The sequence below is a fragment of the Oncorhynchus kisutch genome, linkage group LG1 (genome assembly GCF_002021735.2).
Source record: "Oncorhynchus kisutch isolate 150728-3 linkage group LG1, Okis_V2, whole genome shotgun sequence".
Lineage (NCBI taxonomy): Eukaryota > Metazoa > Chordata > Actinopteri > Salmoniformes > Salmonidae > Oncorhynchus > Oncorhynchus kisutch.
Genome location: NC_034174.2, coordinates 12,381,678 through 12,403,925, shown reverse-complemented (window position 1 = coordinate 12,403,925; position 22,248 = coordinate 12,381,678). Strand labels below are relative to the sequence as shown.

General features: G+C 43.5%; 1 protein-coding gene across 1 annotated transcript; it reads right to left on the bottom strand.

Annotated features, from left to right (window-relative positions):
- Positions 1 to 370: 370 nt before the first annotated feature.
- On the bottom strand, positions 371 to 19,976 carry LOC109866328 (SAM pointed domain-containing Ets transcription factor-like). The gene is made up of 6 exons (XM_020454990.2): positions 19,578 to 19,976; positions 7,164 to 7,629; positions 2,578 to 2,775; positions 1,328 to 1,375; positions 993 to 1,127; positions 371 to 789 (listed from the first exon to the last, which is right to left on the bottom strand). Exons 2-6 carry the CDS (start codon positions 7,615 to 7,617, stop codon positions 611 to 613), a joined length of 1,014 nt encoding a protein of 337 aa, XP_020310579.2. The 5' UTR covers positions 7,618 to 7,629; positions 19,578 to 19,976; the 3' UTR covers positions 371 to 610.
- Positions 19,977 to 22,248: the final 2,272 nt, after the last annotated feature.

The window sequence follows — 22,248 nt, the reverse complement described above, 5'->3', positions numbered from 1 at the left end:
GGAGTTGTTGATGCACTCCCATTCAGGTTCAGTGAACTGCTCTAATTTTCTATTGTAAATGCCTTTCGGGAGAATTCCGAAGTGTGCCATGTGATGAGTAAAAAAAGAGGGAGCTGTTTGTTCCTCTGGATAACAGCCAGAACTGAATTCTACTGAAGCAAAACTTCTAAATACATTCCCTGATGAAGGACGGGGACCAGATCTGATAAATTAACAAACAACAAACTGTTCTTCATTCTACAGTGTAGTTTTAAGATACTGATTATTGGTTAAATTACACAATAGGAAAACAAGGACAGGCAGATCATGCAGATTAAAAAGGCAGTTCAAATGGCGGGGGCGGGGGTGGTGGTGGGGGGGGGGGGGGGGGGGCAGTCCAGAAAGATCACTTAACATTTTTGTCTCAAATTTCTTCTCTGCGTTAAAAAAATAAAATCTTCATTTGCCAGCTTTGGCAGCTGACACTTCCGTACTGGCAAAGGGTATGTGTACTGACAGGGATTGGCCAGTGCATGTGTTTTACCCCTTTTCAGCTTGGTTGTGTAATGTTCAAGACCAAGGTGTGATCGTGTGGTCCTTTCTTTGTAGGCCTTTGTCCTCCTCCTTCCCCTTATACTGGGTGGACAAACTGGTAGACCAGTCTCTGGGAGACGTCAGGCTTGCGGATGATGCCCTTCTTGTAATACTGCCGTATGGAGCGGCTCAGCTTGTCATAGTTCATCGCTGGTCGGTTCTTCCTCCGTCCCCAGAGTCTTGCCACATGAGCAGAGTCCTCGATTTTGAAAATACCTGGCAGACAGCAGAGTGGGATTAGATATGGAATACATTGTCACTCCATTCAATTGTCATTTTCCATATTTTTGATGAAATTAGAAAAGTATAATAAACATTAGAAGAGAGAAGAGGATGGATTATTGCAGAGTTGAAAATAGTTCTCTTCTCTTAACTTATCCCATCCCAGTTGTTGGCGGTCACACAGCCTGCCTGCTCACCTTTCTCCTTGTTGAGCCAGCGGATGCAACGTCCGTAGTTGTGGGGTTTGAGGAGCAGCTCTCTGAGGAACTGCCACAGGTGGATGGGCTGGCCTGAGCACGACGAGTCTGCCTCCAACCACAGCTCTTCTCCGCCTGCACAGAGGGGGGAGGGATGAGCACACACACACATATTTGCCAACAAGACTGCACTATACATGACCCTCTGCTCTTCTACCTAGGAGCTATGAACACAACTGTCACTACTCCTTCCCAAGGGCCAACAACACTCTGGTCTTGGAGAAACGAGATTCATGTCACTTTCTGTCCTAACAAAGCTACTAGGCTAAACCTACCTGTGATTTTGCTGTCTCCAACTGAACACCTCTCTTTCATCCAGGCAGCTGTGGGGAGAGAAAGAAGAGGATACAAAAAGAGAGAGATTAATTGTTGTATTGTTTGAACAGAATAATACAAGCTTCACTATAGAAAACAGTAGCACAGTATGTGCAGACTGTCTACGCTAGTCATACAGCTACAGTATTATAACACAGCTGACTGTCTACGCCATCCATACAGCCACAGTATTATAACACAGCTGACTGTCTACGCCGGCCATACAGCTACAGTATTATAACACAGCTGACTGTCTACGCCAGTCATTCAGCTACAGTATTATAACACAGCTGACTGTCTGTGCTAGTCATACAGCCACAGTATTATAACACAGCTGACTCTCTGCGCTAGTCATACAGCCACAGTATTATAACACAGCTGAATATCTATGACAGTCATGCAGCTACACTGAGAAAAAATATAAACGCAACATGGAACAATGTCAAAGATTTTACTGAGTTCCAGTTCGTGTAAAGAAATAGGTAAATCAAAATGAATTCATTAGGCCCTATTCTATGGACTGGGAATACAGATATGCATCTGTTGGTCACAGATACCCTTTAAAAAATAGGGGTGTGGATCAGAAAACCACACCATTTGCGTTATACAGTGCTACACATTTCCTTCGCATAGAGTTGATAAGGCTGTTGATTGTGGCCTGTGAAATGTTGTCCCACTCCTCTTCAATGGCTGTGCGAAGTGGCTGGATATTGGCGTAAATTAGAACACGCTGTCGTACACGTCGATTCAGAGCATCCAAACGTGCTCAATGTGTGACATGTCTGGTGAGTATGCAGGCCGTGGAAGAACTGGAACATTTTTAGCTTCCAGGAATTGCGTACAGATCCTTGCGATATGGGGCTGTGCATTATCATGTTGAAACATGAGGTGATGGGGGTGGATGAAAATGGCCTCCATGGGGCACTCTATTTGCAATGTTGACAGCAAACTGCTCGCCCACACAACGCCATACACAATGTCTGCAATCTGCCTGGTACACACTTCTCCAGCGTGCAAGCGGCCATCGAAGGTGAGTATTTTCCCATTCAAGTCGGTTGCTCCATGAACTGCAGTCAGGTCAAGACCCTGGTGAGGACGACGAGTACGCAGGTAAGCTTCCCTCATGAAATATGGGACCAACACTTTACATGTTGCATGTATTATAGCATACCTGACTGTCCACACCAGTCATACAGTTATTATAACACACCTGACTTCCAGATGTCCAGGTGGGCGTGCAGAGTGTCTCCACACTGAGGGACCCTCTGCCTGAAGTCCTCTTCACTCATGGCACACAGGTCTTTCCCAGTCTGCTCCTGGAAGGTGTTTCCAGCCTGAGGCAGTCTGTACAGATGCTCTGTCCACAGCAACCACTTCTGAACGTTCCCCGAGCTCCACTCCATGGGGTCTGGGGATAACAGATGAAAACAATAAAAATATAACTTTTCCCCTATGCATCTATAGAAACTATTAGCTAGCAGTACTATTAACTAGCAGTAACATTTACGATAACTGTCAACTGCATGTCTGTTGACCTTCAATAGGGAAGGATCTTTTCAGGGTTAAAAAAAAAAACGTATGTGTGTGTGTGTGAGATCAAAGATCAAGTGACACTGTGGTATAGGGACCACACACACATCTAGCATCTCTACTGTGTTCATCGTTGTTTTGGTAACCCTCTTTAACTACCCTGAATAGATCCCTCCCTATATGTACAGTGCCTTAATATTATCACTTGCACAGTGCTCCTTGGGATGTTTAAAGCTTGGGAAATCTTTTTGTATCCAAATCTGGCTTTAAACTTCTTCACAACAGTATCTCGGACCTGCCTGGTGTGTTCCTTGTTCTTCATGATGCTCTCTGCGCTTTTAACGGACCTCTGAGACTATCCCAGTGCAGGTGCATTTATACGGAGACTTGATTACACACAGGTGGATTGTATTTATCATCATTAGTCATTTAGGTCAACATTGGATCATTCAGAGATCCTCACTGAACTTCTGGAGAGAGTTTGCTGCACTGAAAGTAAAGGGGCTGAATAATTTTGCACGCCCAATTTTTCAGTTTTTGATTTGTTAAAAAAGTTTGAAATATCCAATAAATGTCGTTCCACTTCATGATTGTGTCCCACTTGTTGTTGATTCTTCACAAAAAAATACAGTTTTATATCTTTATGTTTGAAGCCTGAAATGTGGCAAAAGGCCGCAAAGTTCAAGGGGGCCGAATACTTTCGCAAGGCACTGTATCTATGTATATGTATGTATGCAGACATATACAAACACAAATGCTGTCAGTCAGAGGCCTATCACTGTCTTCATCTCAAGCTGTTTGTTTGACTAGTATTTTCTCTGTGAGGTTCACTCTGGGTAAACTCTAATCACAGGCATGAGCTGGGGAGAATGGTGGTTTGCATAAGGTACGGTACTGTTCTGTTGTGTATTCTACAATTGTTTTCATCAGTTGAAACGCACCATGACAGCACATTTTCGATACAACAGCAGCAGCAGCAGGATGAGGGGCTCTGAAATGTCAGGGTGTGACTGACTGAAGTCATCCTACAGTACACATACAGTACTGTATTCCTTCAACCTGCTGTTTGCTTTGCCAGTTGAACAGACCTCACCCAAGTACTGTGTACACGGCTGGCAGGCGAGCAACAACGTCATTCCCATAAAGTCCTGTTGGGTATGTGTTAAATGCATGCAAAGGTTGGGATTATACAGATCCTGGAGCAGACAAACATGACTTGCGTCAGAGAGATATCATTCTTCATCGAGCCATTATTATATAGCAGCAGGAGTATCTTTTGTCTCAGGGAGACTTGTCTGCTCTGAATCAATACATCAATACCTCTGTCAATACCTGGACAGTAATGCATGAATACGCTAGAATGATCGGCCATGGTGTTCTTAATGCTATTAGATAATAATAAGAATCTACCGCACACCCACAGCTGATTAGTGAAGGTGCTGGAGGCAAAAGGAAAAACTGGAGAAACCGGAAAAAGTCTCTGCACACTTCAAGTCAGATGCACATTATATGCTATTTTGTTACTTTTGTCGCATTGTTTGTAACTTATTTTGTACATAATGTTGCTGCTACGGTCTCTTATGCATCGTTATTGTTATTTTCTTGTGTAACTTTTCATTTAATACATTTTTTTATTTAGTAAATATTTTCTTAACTCTATTTCTTGAACTGCATTGTTCGTTAAGGGCTTGTAGTAAGTAAGCATTTCACCTGTTGTATTTGGAGCATGTGACAAATAAAATTTGATTTGATTTGTCATTTGATTTCTTTAATTATGGCTGAGCTTTCCGTCAGTCAACCTTCTTTTAATGCTCTTGAAAAGGAGACAGGATCATGCAGCGATGGCAGCCATAGAATAACAATTAGGAGAAAGTGCATGGACTATGGTTTGTAGCCCACATCAAATATGAAATGCACAGAATGCTGATGTAACAACTAGAGGTCGACCGATTATGATTTTTCAAAGCCGATACCGATACAGATTATTGGAGGACCAAAAAAAACAGATACCGATTAATCGGCCGATTTTTAAATTGTATTTGTAATAATGACAATTACAACAATTCTGAATGAACCCTTATTTTAACTTAATATAATACATCAATCAAATCAATTTAGCCTCAAATAAATAATGAAAAATGTTCAATTGTGTTTAAATAATGCAAAAACAAAGTGTTGGAGAAGAAAGTAAAAGTGCAATATGTGCCATGTAAGAAAGCTAACATTTAAGTTCCTTGCTCAGAACATATGAAAGCTGGTGGTTCCTTTTAACATGAGTCTTCAATATTCCCAGGTAAGAAGTTTTAGGTTGTAGTTATTAAGGGATTATAGGACTATGTCTCTCTATACCATTTGTATTTCATATACCTTTGGATGTTCTTATAGGCACTTTAGTATTGCCAGTGTAACAGTATAGCTTCCGTACCTCTCCTCGCTCCTACCTGGGCTCGAACCAGGAACACAAAGACAACAGCCCCCCTCGAAGCAGCGTTACCCATGCAGAGCAAGGGGAACAACTACTCCAAGTCTCAGAGCGAGTGACATTTGAAACGCTATTAGCGCGCACCCCGCTAACTAGCTAGCCATTTCACATCACATTGTTACACCAGCCTAATCTCGGGAGTTGATAGGCTTGAAGTCAGAAACAGCAGAGCTGCTAGCAAAATGCACAAAAGTGCTGTTTGAATGAATGCTTACGAGCCTGCTGGTGCCTACCATTGCTCAGTCAGACTGCTCTATCAAATCATAGACTTAATTATAATATAATAACACACAGAAATACGAGCCTTAGGTCATTAATATGGTCAAACCTAGAAACTATCATCTCGAAAACAAGACGTTTATTCTTTCAGTGAAATATGGAACCGTTCCGTATTTTATCTAATGGGTGGCATCCATCAGTCTAAATATTCCTGTTACATTGCACAACCTTCAATGTTATGTCATAATTACGTAACATTCTGGCAAATTAGTTCGCAATGAGCCAGGCAGCCCAAACTGTTGCATATACCCTGACTCTGCGTGCAATGAACGCAAGAGAAGTGACACAATTTCACCTGGTTATATTGCCTGCTAAACTGGATTTCTTTTAGCTAAATATGCAGGTTTAAAAATATATACTTCTGTGTATTGATTTTAAGAAAGGCATTGGTGTTTATGGTTAGGTACACGTTGGAGCAACGACAGTCCTTTTTCACGAATGCACACTGCATCGATTATATGCAACGCAGGACACTCTAGATAAACTAGTAATATCATCACCAATGTGTAGTTATAACTAGTGATTATGATTGATTATGTTTAATGTTAGCTAGCAACTTACCTTGGCTTCTTACTGCATTCCCGTAACAGACGGGCTCCTCATGAGGCAGGTGGTTGGAGCGTTGGACTAGTTAACCGTAAGGTTGCAAGATTGAATCCCTGAGCTGACAAGGTAAAAATCTGTCGTTCTGCCCCTGAACAAGGCAGTTAACCCACCGTTCCTAGGCCGTCATTGAAAATAAGAATGTGTTCTTAACTGACTTGCCTAGTTAAATAAAGATTAAATAAATAAATAATAATAATACATAAATAAAAAAATCTGTAAAATCGGCGTCCAAAATTACCGATTTCCGATTGTTATGAAAACTTGAAATCGGCCCTAATTAATCAGCCATTCCAATTAATTGGTCGACCTCTAGTAACAACCATCAATTAATTGGACATTGGACATGGAATGAGTATCCACCACAGAACATAGCTTCAAACAGAAATATCCATAAACTCTAATAATAATATTTCTAGTGTCACGACTCCGACCGAAGGACACTCCCCTTCCCGTTCGGGTGGCGCTCGGCGGTCGTCGTCACCGGCCTACTAGCTGCCACTGATTATTTCCTCCCCCTCCTTATGTGTTTATTGAGTGCACCTGTTTTGAGTTAGGTAGTTAGTAGTAAGGCTTTATTAGTCAGCCGGCCCGCATGGTTCCTTGTGCGGGATTAATTATTGTGACCGTCTGTTTGGTGTACTTGTGTGCACGTCTATGGGTTTTGTGTTTTCCCATTTTGTGGGGTTTTTCTGGACAGTTTAAGTCCCCCTGTTTGGGGCATTTGTTTGTTCATTACGCACTGTGTTTTCGTGAGGGTTGGCTTATGTTCGCCGTTTCTCTGTGCATTAAAATAGCACTCCCCTGAACTCTCTGCTTCCTGCGCATGACTCCTCACCCACTACACTCAGACCGTTACATCTAGAATGAGAGTGGCAGCTTACTACATTACCAGTACCTACCTGGGGTGATGTTGAGCAGCTTGCAGGCCGTCTCAATGTCCTTCAGAACCTCTCCGACCACCATGCTCTGGACCTGCTCCAGGGATCGCTCCTCCTCCTGGCCCTCTAGCCCCGGGGAGAGCCCCAGGGCCTGGCTGTCGATGACGGGGCACTGCTCTGGCTCCTCTCCGTGCGCCGTCCTGGGTACAGGGACAGGCACGGCGCCGGCCAGACCCGGGGAGGCCTCGGACACCTTCACCAGCCAGGCGGAGTCCTCAGTAAAGAGCATGTCGAAGCAGGACAGGTAGAGGCCTGGAAACCCACAATGCTCCAGAGCCTCCATGCAGGGCTTGGTGTCCTCCATCTCCCAGGCAGCCCCGACCCTGGGTCCCATGTTTCTCTCGGGCAGACCTAGGCAGGGCGGTAACAATGAGCTGCTGCCCTCTGATGATAGACTCTCCCCCGGACTCGACATGGCTGCTGCCTCCTGGAATGGAAATATAGTTTACAATAGTCGTGAATATTTACAGGTCAAAGGTCAAAGTAGTACATCAGTATTTTATATTTGATATGTTTATATACTGTAGGTGTGAAGATACAGTGCATTGGCCACATTCATAAAGTTTAGATGATGAAATAATGAATAACAACGGTTTGTCATCAAATGGTGTTTGATCCTGCAACACCATTTCAGCTGAGTGCTATGCGGATAATTCTCTGACACTTTCGCATAGCCTCCTTGTTGACCCAAAGTAAACAAGTGTTTCTTTATTTAAGTGGGAATGAGCAATAGCACGCACTAGCTCTCTTATTTCATATTCAAATCAGTTCAATGTCGGACAGAAAAACGTAAAAGACTCTTTCACTGAAAACCAGGGGATTGTGGGTGTGAGTCCTCCAGGGGATTGTGGGTGTGAGTCCTCCAGGGGATTGTGGGTGTGAGTCCTCCAGGGGATTGTGGGTGTGAGTCCTTCAGGGGATTGTGGGTGTGAGTCCTCCAGGGGATTGTGGGTGTTAGCCCTCCAGGGGATTGTGGGTGTGAGTCCTCCAGGGGATTGTGGGTGTGAGTCCTCCAGGGGATTGTGGGTGTGAGTCCTCCAGGGGATTGTGGGTGTGAGTCCTCCAGGGGATTGTGGGTGTTAGCCCTCCAGGGGATTGTGGGTGTGAGTCCTCCAGGGGATTGTGGGTGTGAGTCCTCCAGGGGATTGTGGGTGTTAGCCCTCCAGGGGATTGTGGGTGTTAGCCCTCCAGGGGATTGTGGGTGTGAGTCCTCCAGGGGATTGTGGGTGTGAGTCCTCCAGGGGATTGTGGGTGTGAGTCCTCCAGGGGATTGTGGGTGTGAGTCCTCCAGGGGATTGTGGGTGTGAGTCCTCCAGGGGATTGTGGGTGTGAGTCCTCCAGGGGATTGTGGGTGTTAGCCCTCCAGGGGATTGTGGGTGTTAGCCCTCCAGGGGATTGTGGGTGTGAGTCCTCCAGGGGATTGTGGGTGTGAGTCCTCCAGGGGATTGTGGGTGTGAGTCCTCCAGGGGATTGTGGGTGTGAGTCCTCCAGGGGATTGTGGGTGTGAGTCCTCCAGGGGATTGTGGGTGTGAGTCCTCCAGATGGACTGCGGTGCCGGGTGTGACTCCAGAGCACCCTTGTGTCAATTCACTCTGTTTACCTACATGTTGGTTTCAGTAGTTTTCCCTGCTTCATGTAAAATGTCCCAGAGGTATTTCTCAACACGTGACCTGAACAGGAAAAACCTTTAGAACATTTTCTTCACAGGTGCATTTCTACTGGCTTTAAATGTCCATCCTAAGTCAACATCAAGAGGATGCCAGTGTAATCACAGGATGACCTCACTATGGTTAAGTGTACCTGGCTACCTGCTGCCACAGGTTGTAGAAGGGAAGGAGCATAGGTTTCATACAGACAGGGTTATCAGTAGTTGTGCTATGTTAAAAGATGCCTGCTCTCACATAGCACATGCTCAAAGAGTGACATGCTTTGTTTGTCCAAAGAGACTGTGAGCCAAGGTATTAATAAACCAGATATAACACTACCGTGCCACACCCAGCAACAGCCACCGAAGCCATCAATAAGGACAATAGATTTAAGTTGATCCATTTTTCCACTTGTTATATTGTTGTTTTATCAAAGAAATGAAGAAACTTGTCATAGAATATTCCCTGGGGTGGGAAAAAGGCTTGTTTAGCATTACCCAAATAATCCTTGCAGGAACACACTTGACAGACCTACAACAACTCTGTATCAGTCCCAGAGCTGTAACCACCCTAAAGGAAATGAAGTTATCCTCCCCAAAATAGTTCTACTCTTTCCTCTTTCTCTCTCTATTTCTCTATTCTCTGTGTCTCCAACCCCCAGTCTACCCCCTCCCCCATTCCTCCTTTTATCTCCCAATGTCCCGCTAAGGGTCTAGGGATAACCCACTGAGTTTTCCCTTCATCAGGGGTCAGATGAAAAAAAGCACCAGGCAGTGTCCCTGCTAGCCTGCTGTGTGTCCACTCTCCTCTGTAACAGCTTGCACTAAGCCCATTAGCCTGGCAAACGTAGCCATGTTAGCTTTTTCCAAAAGGAGAGGGGACGGGAGAAAGAGGCGCAAACATGCTCCCCAGGGGAAGGATTAAGGGCCTGCCTGATCTCTAAATGAGTTTGGTCAAGACGGTGATATTCATTTCAGGAGAAATAGGATCTGCTCCATTTGCTGGACAGGTCAGACACACAGTCAGAGGGACTATAGATGTGAAGGCAGCCATCATCCCTAGTAACCATCCAGGGCAGGCCTTAGACACAGTCAGAGGGACTATATCCATGAAGGCAGCCATCATCCCTGGTAACCATCCAGGGCAGGCCTTAGACACACAGTCAGAGGGACTATATCCATGAAGGCAGCCATCATCCCTGGTAACCATTCAGAGCAGGCCTTAGACACACAGTCAGAGGGACTATAGCCGTGAAGGCAGCCATCATCCCTGGTAACCATTCAGAGCAGGCCTTAGACACACAGTCAGAGGGACTATAGCCGTGAAGGCAGCCATCATCCCTGGTAACCATTCAGAGCAGGCCTTAGACACACAGTCAGAGGGACTATAGCCGTGAAGGCAGCCATCATCCCTGGTAACCATTCAGAGCAGGCCTTAGACACACAGTCAGAGGGACTATAGCCGTGAAGGCAGCCATCATCCCTGGTAACTAAATTCATTCCTCTTTCTTTTCTTTCTTGGTTTACTCTGCATCTCAGCTTGATGTTCAGCTAGAGTCTCTGTGGTTCCTAACCAGCTTTACTATGACAGGTCCTCTATGGAGACATGTAGTATGTAGGATGGGTGGTCAGGTTAAGTAACACTTATTGTTTTGGGTCCTATCCCTATGAGAAGCTCATTAAGGCAAAACATTTCTTTAATATAAATCATGTGTTTAACATTAAGTACTGTATATCCAAAGGTTTTTCCATTTCAATATTAGGATGCTAGTGACTAGTGATTTTCTCAGGAACAGGAGTCAAATACCCTGACTGCTTGGTCTTTTACAAGACTGTTGTATCTGGTTTAAAATGACTCTTTGAGACAAAAGTTGGCATAAGTACTAGATATAGGGAAATACAACAGTCACCACATTTCCCTTGTTAAGTCCTCTCCCTGTGCTCCTCCAAAGGGCTCCTCTGTTTGATTTTGGGGTTAAAGAAGTATATATAGTCAGGCATGTTTGCTGTGTGTGTAAATGTGTACGGTTTAAAGAGAAATCTGGAGCCACAGGGATTCGTTGTCATTGTTTCTCACGGGAAACTTGGAACCGACGAATGAAAGAACAGTTCCGAGACGAAAGAAAAGAAAAGATAATGATTGCGCTCTACGGCAGGCTCCTACCGCAACAAGAGAATGCTGGGAAGCTACATATACCCAGCAAAGTCTGCTGTTCCCAGGAAATAGTCTTTGATGAAAGAAATATAACCTAATACAGCCATTTGACTCTCCTTACACCATGTCATAATGTTTTATTTAACCTTTATTTAACCAGGAACTACAATTGAGGTCAGAGGAAATCTTTAACACACTGATAACCAGGTGTTTTATATGAGGTCTGTTCAAAAAGTAAAGACCCAAGAAGCTTGTGTCAATAATGAAGAGATATTGAAAACACATTAAAAAAATACAATATGTGTGCAGAGAAAAGTACAATGAATGGGACTCATTTTAAATATTCGTGGTGAGAGTTCATAATAGATCAATGTGTCATTATTAAGATCAGTCATTCAGTAACAATTGAAATCTTTATAACAATGACACAAACATGTTCTGTCCCCTAGCTCTCTTCCCCTCTGAGGGCATATACCTCACACTATTAAACTTCAAATGGGGAAGTCTTGGAATGAGTAAAATATCTGTATACCTCTGGCCCTTCTTTGAACATTGTGTTAACTAACCTCCAGATGGGCTTCAATGCCATACAACTCTCTTCTGTGGCCTCCAACTGCTCTTACATGCAAGTAAAACAAAATGCATGCTATTCAACCGATCGCTGCCTACACCTGCCCGCCAGTCCAGCATCACTACTCTGAATGGTTCTGACTTAGAATATGTGGACAACTACAAATACCTAGGGGTCTGGTTAGACTGTAAACTATCCTTCCAGACACACATTAAGCATCTCTAATCCAAAATTAAATCTAGAATTGGCTTCCTATTTCGCAAACAAAGCATCCTTCACTCATGCTGCCAAACATACCCTCGTAAAACTGACAATCCTACCGATCCTTGACTTTGGCGATGTAATTTACAAAATAGCCTCCAACACTATACTCAACAAATTGGATGCAGTCTATCACAGTGCCATCCGTTTTGTCACCAAAGCCCCATATACTACCCACCACTGCGACCTGTACCCTCTCGTTGGCTGGCCCTCGCTTCATACTTGCCGCCAAACCCACTGGCTCCAGGTCATCTACAAGTCTCTGCTAGGTAAAGCCCCGCCTTATCTCAGCTCACTGGTCACCATAGCAGCACCCACCCGTAGCACATGCTCCAGCAGGTATATCTCTCTGGTCACCCCCAAAGCCAAATCTTCCTTTGGCCGCCTTTCCTTCCAGTTCTCTGCTGTCAATGACTGGAACGAACTGCAAAAATCACTGAAGCTGGAGACTAATATCTCCCTCACTAGCCTTAAGCACCAGCTATCAGAGCAGCTCACAGATCAGCTCACACTGCACCTGTACATAGCTCATCTGTAAATTGCCCATCCAACTACCTCATCCCCATACTGTATTTATTTATTTTGCTCCTTTGCACCACAGTATCTCTACTTGCACATTCATCTTCTGCACATCAACCATTCCAGTGTTTAATTGCTATATTGTAATTACTTCGCCACCATGGCCTATTTATTGCCTTTACCTCCCTTATCCTACCTCATTTGCAAATCAAAGTTTATTTTCCACGTCCACCGAATACAACAGGTGTAGACCTTACAGTGAAATGCTTACTTACAGGCTCTAGCCAATAGTACAAAAAATGTATTAGGTGAACGATAGGTAGGTAAAGAAATAAAACAACAGTAAAAAGACAGGCTGTATACAGTAGCGAGGCTATAAAAGTAGCGAGGCTACATACAGACACCGGTTAGTCAGGCTGACTGAGGTAGTGTGTACATGTAGATATGGTTAATGTGACTATGAATATTTGATGAACAGAGAGTAGTGGTCGCGTAAAAGAGGGGTTGGCTGGTGGTGGGTGGTACACAATGCAGATAGCCCGGTTAGCCAATGTGCGGGGGGGCACTGGTTGGTCGGCCCAATTGCAGTAGTATGTACATGAATGTATAGTTAAAGTGACTAAGCATATATGATAAACAGAGAGTAGCAGCCTGAAAAGAGGGGTTGGGGGCCACACAATGCAAATAGTCCGGGTAGCAATTTGATTACCTGCACACACTGTATATAGACTTTAGATAGACTCTACTGTATTATTGACTGTATGTTTGTTTATTCCATGTGTAACTCTGTGTTGATGTATGTGTCGAACTGCTTTTCTTTATCTTGGCCAGGTCGCAGTTGTAAATAAGAACTTGTTCTCAACTAGCCCACCTGGTTAAATAAGGGTGAAAAAAAATTCGACAAAATAAAAATAATAAGTCTAGACATTTTTTGGTGGACATAAATATTTGGGGGATGACCTATAACACAGAAACATACTGTAATTGCAGAAAACAGTAAAAGCTGCTTCATAACTTCTTGACTCACTGTCGAATGAATATTAATCATCCATGACGACTGTATCACCCAGGAGCATTCACATATACTGTATATTTGCATGTGAAGCATGAGAAAGCATGTCCCTGGGACACACTTCTGGACATATTTCATATGGACTACTTTCCAATGAAGTCTCTTGAGTTATTCCCCTCTGTCTTTATGGACACCTGGAAAGACCCCAGAAAGGTAAGCAAGAATCAAGAAGCATTTCATCACCATGTAAAGTATCTCTAATATATTAATTGTGACATATCCCTACATACATGTTATGGAAGCCCAGTATCCCCTTACCCTTTCCAGGGTAACAATGCCCTCTGGTATAAATCAATCAATGAACAATAGTGGTTGAATCTACATGACTGGATTTGAATGAGGGATGTTGGTTTTTATTTCCTTGCTTAGAAGGGATTGGTATGAACTAGAGTGAATGGTTTATTTCTGTGTCACGCTATTTTGCTATTCTTGTGACAGGACCATTTCCACCTGCAATGGCACCAGGCCAGGATCTTCAGAGAGGGGTGTCTACTACCTTTTTTATATTTTCTAAATATTTCATTGCTGATTTATTACTCTGAATTTGATGTTTTGAGTGTGGAGAGCTCTTGAGCACCCGCACCCTTTATCTTTTCTATCCCTGAAAATGATGTGGGCGAAATGCACTTTGTTATTTATTTTGAGACATATTCATGTGCTATGGTGTTATGGGTTGGGTAGCAGCCAAACCAAAACAGCTACTTTTCTGTACAACCTAAAACCATCAGGTGCCTATACTTTTCTGGCCTAATTTTTATTACTGTTGGGATCCTCCAGTATCTCCTATTGGAAAGATACTTTGTATAATATGCCAGATAAATTGGTTTGTGGCCACATTTGTGATTGACTGGTGATTACTATATTGATTGACACACATCCAAAATACACAGATGGATGTAATAGCACAGATTCTGTAGTATCTTAATGTTGAATAAAATACAATAAACTAAAATACCAAATTGTGTGGTATAACTCAGGAAATTAGAATATGTACATCTTTATCAGCATAAGAGCTACAAACTGTATGTGTTTGATAGTGTTGGGTCATAGTGAGCTACATTTAGTTAAACTAGTCATTTAACTACATTTTGCGGTAATTTAACTAAATTAAAATCTTGGTAGTGTTTGTCAGTACTTGATACGGTTTTTACCACGTAGCGGTGCAGCGAACTACTGGAACTACACTGTCACGATCGTTGGAATAAATGGACCAAGGCGAAGCGTACGTAGAGTTCCACATGTTTATTCGATGAAACTCACAAAAACAATAAAGAGTAACGAAACGTGACGCTAATGGCGTGCTCACAGGCAACTAACCAAAAAACAAGATCCCACAACAAACAGGTGGGAAAAGGCTGCTTAAATATGATCCCCAATCAGAGACAACGATAGACAGCTGCCTCTGATTGGGAACCATACCAGGCCAACATAGAAATAACAAAACTAGGATGCCCACCCTAGTCACACCCCGACCTAACTCAAAATAGAGAATAAAGGATCTCTAAGGTCAGGGCGTGACATACACACTACTTTAAAAATAAAATGTGGGTGAAGTAATAATCATTTCCTTTATTTTTTGGCATCAGACCTGCCTAATTCTCATTTGAAACATTGTTTTTGTGTTTAATACACTACATTACACTTTCTGTTAACATATGACCCAAAGTGATCTGTTCTTGCAATTCAGATTGACATATAATAAGTATTTATTAAGTATTTTGGATGTAGTGACCTACACTGCAACATGCAATAATTTCAATAATTTCAATGATTTTACTGAGTTACAGTGCATATAAAGAAACCAGTCAACTGAAATACATTCATTAGGCCCCAGATAAGCATCTGTTGGTCACAGATAGCAATATTTTTTTTTAAGTAGGGACATGGAATTGAAAACCAGTCAGTATCTGGTGTGACCACCATTTGCCTCATGCAGCGCGACACATCTCCTTCTCATAGAGTTGATCAGGCTATTGATTGTGGCCTGTGGAATGTTGTCCCACTCCTCTTCAATTGCTGTGCAAAGATGCTGGATATTGGCGGAAACTGAAACAAACTGTCGTACACGTCAATCCAAAGGATCCCAAACGTGCTCAGTGGGTGACATGTCTGGTGAGTATGCAGGCCATGGAAGAACTGGGCCATTTTCAGCTTCCAGGAATTGTGTACAGATCCTTGCGACATGTGGCCGTGCATTATCATGCTGAAACATGAGGTGATGGTGGCGGATGAATGGCACGGCAATGGGCTCGTCACGGAATCTCTGTTCATTCAAATGGTCATCGATAAAATGCAATTGTGTTCGTTGTTCCTAGCTTATGCCTGCCCATACCACAACTCCCCGCCACCATGGTGCACTCTGTTCACAACGTTGACATCAATGATGTGAACACATTTGTTCACAAAATTTTGGAGAAAAGTGCTTTCTGTGTATACCGTATGGAACATTTCTGGGATCTTCTATTTCAGCTCATGAAACATGGGACTGACACTTTACATGTTGAGTTCATATTTTTGGTCAGTTTTCTTTTTCAAAGTAACTTTAGTCAACTATATTTTTCTTAAGGGTAGTTTTAGTGTAGCTTAACTTCTTCCAGTGTGAAGTAATTGGTAGCATGGCAAACTATATTTTTGGAGTAGCTTGCCTGATGGTGCTTGATCTCTCTTCATAAAACATAACCCCATAGACCTTTACCCCATAAGACACAGTACCTTCATAAAGTGTTCGTACCCCTTGACTTATTCCACATTTTCTTGTGCTACAGCCGGACTTCAAAAGAAATTCTACACACAATACCCCCTAATAACAAAGTGAAAACATGATTTAAGAGGATTTAAAAAAAAAAATTTTAGAAGCACCTTTGGCAGTGATTACAGCTGTGAGTTTTTCTGGGTAAGTGCATAAGAGCTTTCAAAGGGTGAAATTTGCCCATTCTTCTTCTCAAAATTCTTAAAGCTCTGTCAAATTGGTTGTTGATCATTGCTAGACAACCATTTTCAGGTCTTGCCATAGATTTTAAAGTAGATTTAAGTCAAACCTGGCCACTCAGGGACATTCAATGTCGTCTTGGTAAGCAACTCCAGTGTTTTTGGCCTTGTGTTTTAGGTTATTGTCCTGCTGAAAGGGGAATTCATCTCCCAGAGTCTCTTGGAAAGCAGCCAGAACCAAGAATTCCTCGAAAATGCTTGAAAATATGGAGAGTGGTACTCAGTAATGTGTTGCATTGGATTTGGCCCAAACATAAACACTTTGTATTCAGGACAAAATGTTAATTGCTTCGCAACATTTTTTGCAGCATTACAGAATAGTTTTTTTTCTTTACAGGCTTCCTTCTTTTCACTCTGTCAGTTAGGTTAGTATTGTGGAGTAACTAAAATGTTGTTAATCGATCCTCAGTTTTGTCCTATCACAGCCATTAAACTCTGTAACTGTTTTGGCCTCATGGTGAAATCCCTGAGCAATTTCCTTCCTTAAGTTTTGAAAGGCTGGTCATGGCTCACAACAACACCATCATCCCAGAAACCCTAGACCCACTCCAATTTGCATACCGCCCCAACAGATCCACGGATCACGCAATCTCTATTGCACGCAACACTGCACTTTCCCACCTGGGCAAAATAAACACCTATGTGAGAATGCTGTTCATTGACTACAGCTCAGCATTCAACACCATAGTGCCCTCAAAGCTCATCATTAAGCTAAGGACCCTGGGACTATACACCTCCCTCTACAACTGGATCCTGGACTTCCTGACGGGCCGTCCCCAAGTAGTAAGGGTAGACAACAACACATTTGCTACACTAATCCTCAACTCGGGGGCCCCTTTGGGGTGCGTGCTTAGTCCCCTCCTGTTCACCCAAGACTGCGTGGTCAAGCACGACTCCAACACCATCATTAAGTTTGCCTACGACACAACGGTTGTAGGCCTGTTCACCAACAACAGCGGGACAGCCTATAGGACAGTCACCTTGAAGTGTGGTGCCAGGACAACAACCTCTCCCTCAACGTGATCAAGATAAAGGAGATGATCGTGTATTACAGGAAAAGGAGGGCCGAGCATGGCCCCATTCTCATCGACGGGGCTATAGTAGAGCAGGTTGAGAGTTTCAAGTTCCTTGGTGTCCACATCACCAACAAACTATCATGGTGCAAAAACACACCAAGAAAGTTGTGAAGAGTGCACAACAACGCCTATTCCCCCTCAGGAGACTGAAAAGATTTGGGTCCTCAGATCCTCAAAATGTTTTACAGCTGCACCATTGAGAGCATCCTGGTTGCATCACAGCCTGGTATGGCAACTGTTCAGCCACCGACCCCAAGGCACTACAGAGGGTAATGCGTACGGCCCAGTAGATCACTAGGGCAAAGCTTCCTGCCATCCAGGACCTCTTTACCAGGTGGTGTCAGAAGAAGGCCCTAAAAATTGCCAAAGACTCCAGCCACCCTAGTCATAGACTGTTCTCTCTGCTACTGCATGGCAAGCAGTACCGGAGCTCCAACTCTAGGTCCAAAAGGCTTCTTAACAGCTTCTACCCCCAAGCCATAAGGCTGGTGAACAGCTTCTACCCCCAAGCCATAAGGCTGGTGAACAGCTTCTACCCCCAAGCCATAAGGCTGGTGAACAGCTTCTACCCCCAAGCCATAAGGCTGGTGAACAGCTTCTACCCCCAAGGCATAAGGCTGGTGAACAGCTTCTACCCCCAAGCCATAAGGCTGGTGAACAGCTTCTACCCCCAAGCCATAAGGCTGGTGAACAGCTTCTACCCCCAAGCCATAAGGCTGGTGAACAGCTTCTACCCCCAAGCCATAAGGCTGGTGAACAGCTTCTACCCCCAAGCCATAAGGCTGGTGAACAGCTTCTACCCCCAAGTCATAAGGCTGGTGAACAGCTTCTACCCCCAAGGCATAAGGCTGGTGAACAGCTTACATATTACCTCGACTAACCTGTACCCCCGTACATTGACTCGGTACCGGTACTCCCTGTACATATCCTCGTTATTATTTTACTGTTGCTCTTTTATTTATTACTTTAGTTTATTTCGTAAATATATTTTTTTACATTTAGTTTTCTTAAAACTCCATTGTTGGTTAAGGGCTTATAAGTATTTCACGGTAAGGTATACCTGTTGTATTTGGCACATGTGACAAAGACAATGTGAAGTATGCCTGTATCTTTTTAGTGACTGGGTGTATTGATACACCATCAAAAGTGCAATTAATAACTTCACCATGCTCAAAGGGATATTTAATGTCTGCTTTATTTTATTTGACCCAATAACCAATAGGTTGAATCTGTGTTTGATTTCACTTACAGACAATCGTATGTGTGGGGTACAGAGATGAGGTAGTCATTCAAAATCATGTTAAACACTACTATTTCACACAGAGTGAGTCCATGTATCTTACTATGTGACTTGTTCAGAAAATGTTTACTACTGAACTTATTTAGGCTTGCCATAACAAATGGGTTGAAGTCTTATTGACTCAAGACATTTCAGCTTTTCATATATATATATATATATATTTTGAACATAAATCCACTTTGACATTATGGGGGTATTGTATTTAGACCAGTGACAAAATAAAAGTATTTTTTTATCCATTTTAAATTCAGGCTGTAACACAACAAATGTGGAAAAAAGTAAAGGAGTGTGAATACTTTCTGAAGGCATGGTAACTGCAAAGTCATTTTCTTTCTGAAGGCATGGTAACTGCAAAGTCATTTTCTTTCTGAAGGCATGGTAACTGCAAAGTCATTTTCTTTCTGAAGGCATGGTAACTGCAAAGTCATTTTCTTTCTGAAGGCATGGTAACTGCAAAGTCATTTTCTTTCTGAAGGCATGGTAACTGCAAAGTCATTTTCTTTCTGAAGGCATGGTAACTGCAAAGTAATTTTCTTTCTGAAGGCATGGTAACTGCAAAGTCATTTTCTTTCTGAAGGCATGGTAACTGCAAAGTCATTTTCTTTCTGAAGGCATGGTAACTGCAAAGTCATTTTCTTTCTGAAAACATACAATAAGACCAACACAGAGTGAACAGCACCTGATAAATCAGCCATAAGAACACACCCTGGAGCCAGTTCTGTTTCTTTCTTTTTCTTACACACAGACCCCACAGAAAGTGAATGCCGACTTCCTGTCCAACTCCTTACCTGGGCCAAGGTGTGCTGGTCTCTGGGTGGTCTCTGGCAAGGATGAGACTATTGCTGAGTGTAGACAGGACAGGACAGCAACAGATGTAATGTAGACTAGTGGTGATGATGATGTCTGGTCCAGTTAGCCCAGACTCCTCTTCTGTTAGCCTGCAGGTGTCTGGTGTTTTCTGATGGGCCAGGAGAGGCACCAGGCAGGAAGGCAAGCAGGTACCAGGTAGGGCAGGCAGGCAGGCCTCTATGTCACCCAGAAGACTGATGAAGAATCGTCTGCATTGGGTCTCCTAGACTCTGCTAGATCACTCAAAAGATTTGAAAGGTGCAGCCTAAAAGCACACCAAGGCTAACTTACGCTATTGGTGACACTATACCTACTGTGGGTGTGACAGAGGGAGAGCAAGAGCGTGTGAAGGAATTTCAGTTCCATTGGCTGCAGGTCATATTTATACTAGGGCAGCCTTGTTACCTATGCACACAGTGTGTGTGTGTGTGTGTGTGTGTGTGTGTGTGTGTGTGTGTGTGTGTGTGTGTGTGTGTGTGTGTGTGTGTGTGTGTGTGTGTGTGTGTGTGTGTGTGTGTGTGTGTGTGTGTGTGTGTGTGTGTGTGTGAGCTGACCCATGCAGAGGGCCTTGGTGCCACCCCAGCCCACTCCTCCCAAAATAATGCCTAAGCCCCTTCAGAACTCTGTTAGTACAACAGCGTCTGATGTTAGTTCAAAGTAAATGGGGGTCTGAGTGTCCATGACAACTTGTCATTTAATCTGGTAGATTCTGCAAAGATAAACTGAAAAATCATTGGGAAATAGGCAGTAGGTTGCTTTGTAAATTGTACTTGAAAAGACAGTTATTTTGACATTTAAAAAATATTGTTGTTTTCTTTACTTGAATGTAGTTAGGCAGCACCTTAACAACTGTTAAAACAAATAACATTTTATTTGTCACATGTGCTGAATACTACAGCTGTAGACCTTACCATGAAATGCTTACTAACAAGCCATTAAACCAACAATGCAGAATTATTTTTAAAGTAAGAACATATTTGCTAAAAAAAGTACCACAGTAAAATAACAATAACATGGCTATATACAGGGGAGAGTGGTACCGTTTAGTAGTTTTATAAAATCAAATGTATTTATAAAGCCCTACTTACATCAGCTAATATCGCAAAGTGCTGTACAGAAACCCAGCCTAAAAGCGCAAACAGCAAGCAAAGCAGGTGTAGAAGCACAGTGGCTAGAAAAAACTCCATAGAAAGGCCAGAACCTAGGAAGAAACCTAGAGAGGAACCAGGCTATGTGGGGTGGCCAGTCCTCTTCTGGCTGTGCCTGGTGGAGATTATAACAGAACATGGCCAAGATGTTCAAATGTTCATAGATGACCAGCATGGTCAAATAATAATAATCACAGTGGTTGTCGCGGGTGCAACAGGTCAGCACCTCAGGAGTAAATGTCAGATCATTCAGAGTATCTCTACCGCTCCTGCTGTCTCTAGAGAGTTGAAAACAGCAGGTCTGGGACAGGTAGCACGTCCGGTGAACAGGTCAGGATTCCATAGCCGCAGGCAGAACAGTTGAAACTGGAGCAGCAGCACGGCCAGGTAGACTGGGGACAGCAAGGTGTCATCATGCCAGGTAGTCCTGAGGCACGGTCCTAGGGCTCAAGTCCTCTGAGAGAGAGAAAGAAAGAATTAGAGGGAGCATACTTAAATTCACACAGGACACCGGATAAGACAGGAGAAATCCTCCAGATATAACAAACTGACCCTAGCCCCCTGACACATAAACTACTGCAGCATAAATACTGAATGCTGAGACAGGAGGGGTCGGGAAACACTGTGGCCCCATCCGACAATACCCACGGACAGGGGCAAACAAGCAGGATATAACCCCACCCACTTTGTCAAAGCACAGCCCCCACACCACTAGAGGGATATTTTCAACCACCAACTTACCATCCTGAGACAAGGCCGAGTTTAGCCCACAAAGATCGCCGCCACGGCACAACCCAAGGGGGGGCGCCAACCCAGACAGGAAAATCACGTCAGTGACTCAACCCACTCAAGTGACGCACCCCTCCTATGGATGGCATGGAAGAGCACCAGTAAGCCAGTGACTCAGCCCCTGTAATAGGGTTAGAGACAGAGAATCCCAGTGGAGAGAGATGGGAACCGGCCAGGCAGAGACAGCAAGGGCGGTTCATTGCTCCAGTGCCTTTCCATTCACCTTCACACTCCTGGGCCAGACTACATTCGATCATACTGAAGAGATGTGTCTTCAATAAAGACTTATAGGTTGAGACCGAATCTACGTCTCTCACATGGTTAGGCAGACCATTCCATAAAAATTGAGCTCTATAGGAGAAAGCCCTGCCTCCAGCATTCTAGGGACAGTTAGGAGGCCTGCATCTTGTGACCGTAGCGTACGTGTAGGTATGTACGGCAGGACCAAATCGGAAAGATAGGTAGGAGCAAGCCCATGTAATTCTTTAACTGGAAGCCAGTGTAGAGAGGCAAGCACTGGAGGAATATGATCACATTTTTTAGTTCTAGTCAAGATTCTAGCTGCCGTGTTTAGCACTAACTGAAGTTTATTTTGTGTTTTACCCGGGTAGCCGGAGAGTAGAGCATAGCAGTAGTCTAACCTAGAAGTAACAAAAGCATGCATTAATTTTTC

What these genes read in the sequence shown, in the direction of transcription:
- LOC109866328 (XM_020454990.2), bottom strand. Translation starts at nt 7,617, where the DNA reads ATGTCGAGTCCGGGGGAGAGTCTATCATCAGAGGGCAGCAGCTCATTG. An exon ending in CCTGGACATCTGGAAGTCAG is followed by an intron (nt 1,376 to 2,577) that starts GTGTGTTATAAT and finishes CTCTCCCCACAG; the next exon opens with CTGCCTGGATGAAAGAGAGG. An exon ending in CTGGCTCAACAAGGAGAAAG is followed by an intron (nt 790 to 992) that starts GTGAGCAGGCAG and finishes GCTGTCTGCCAG; the next exon opens with GTATTTTCAAAATCGAGGAC.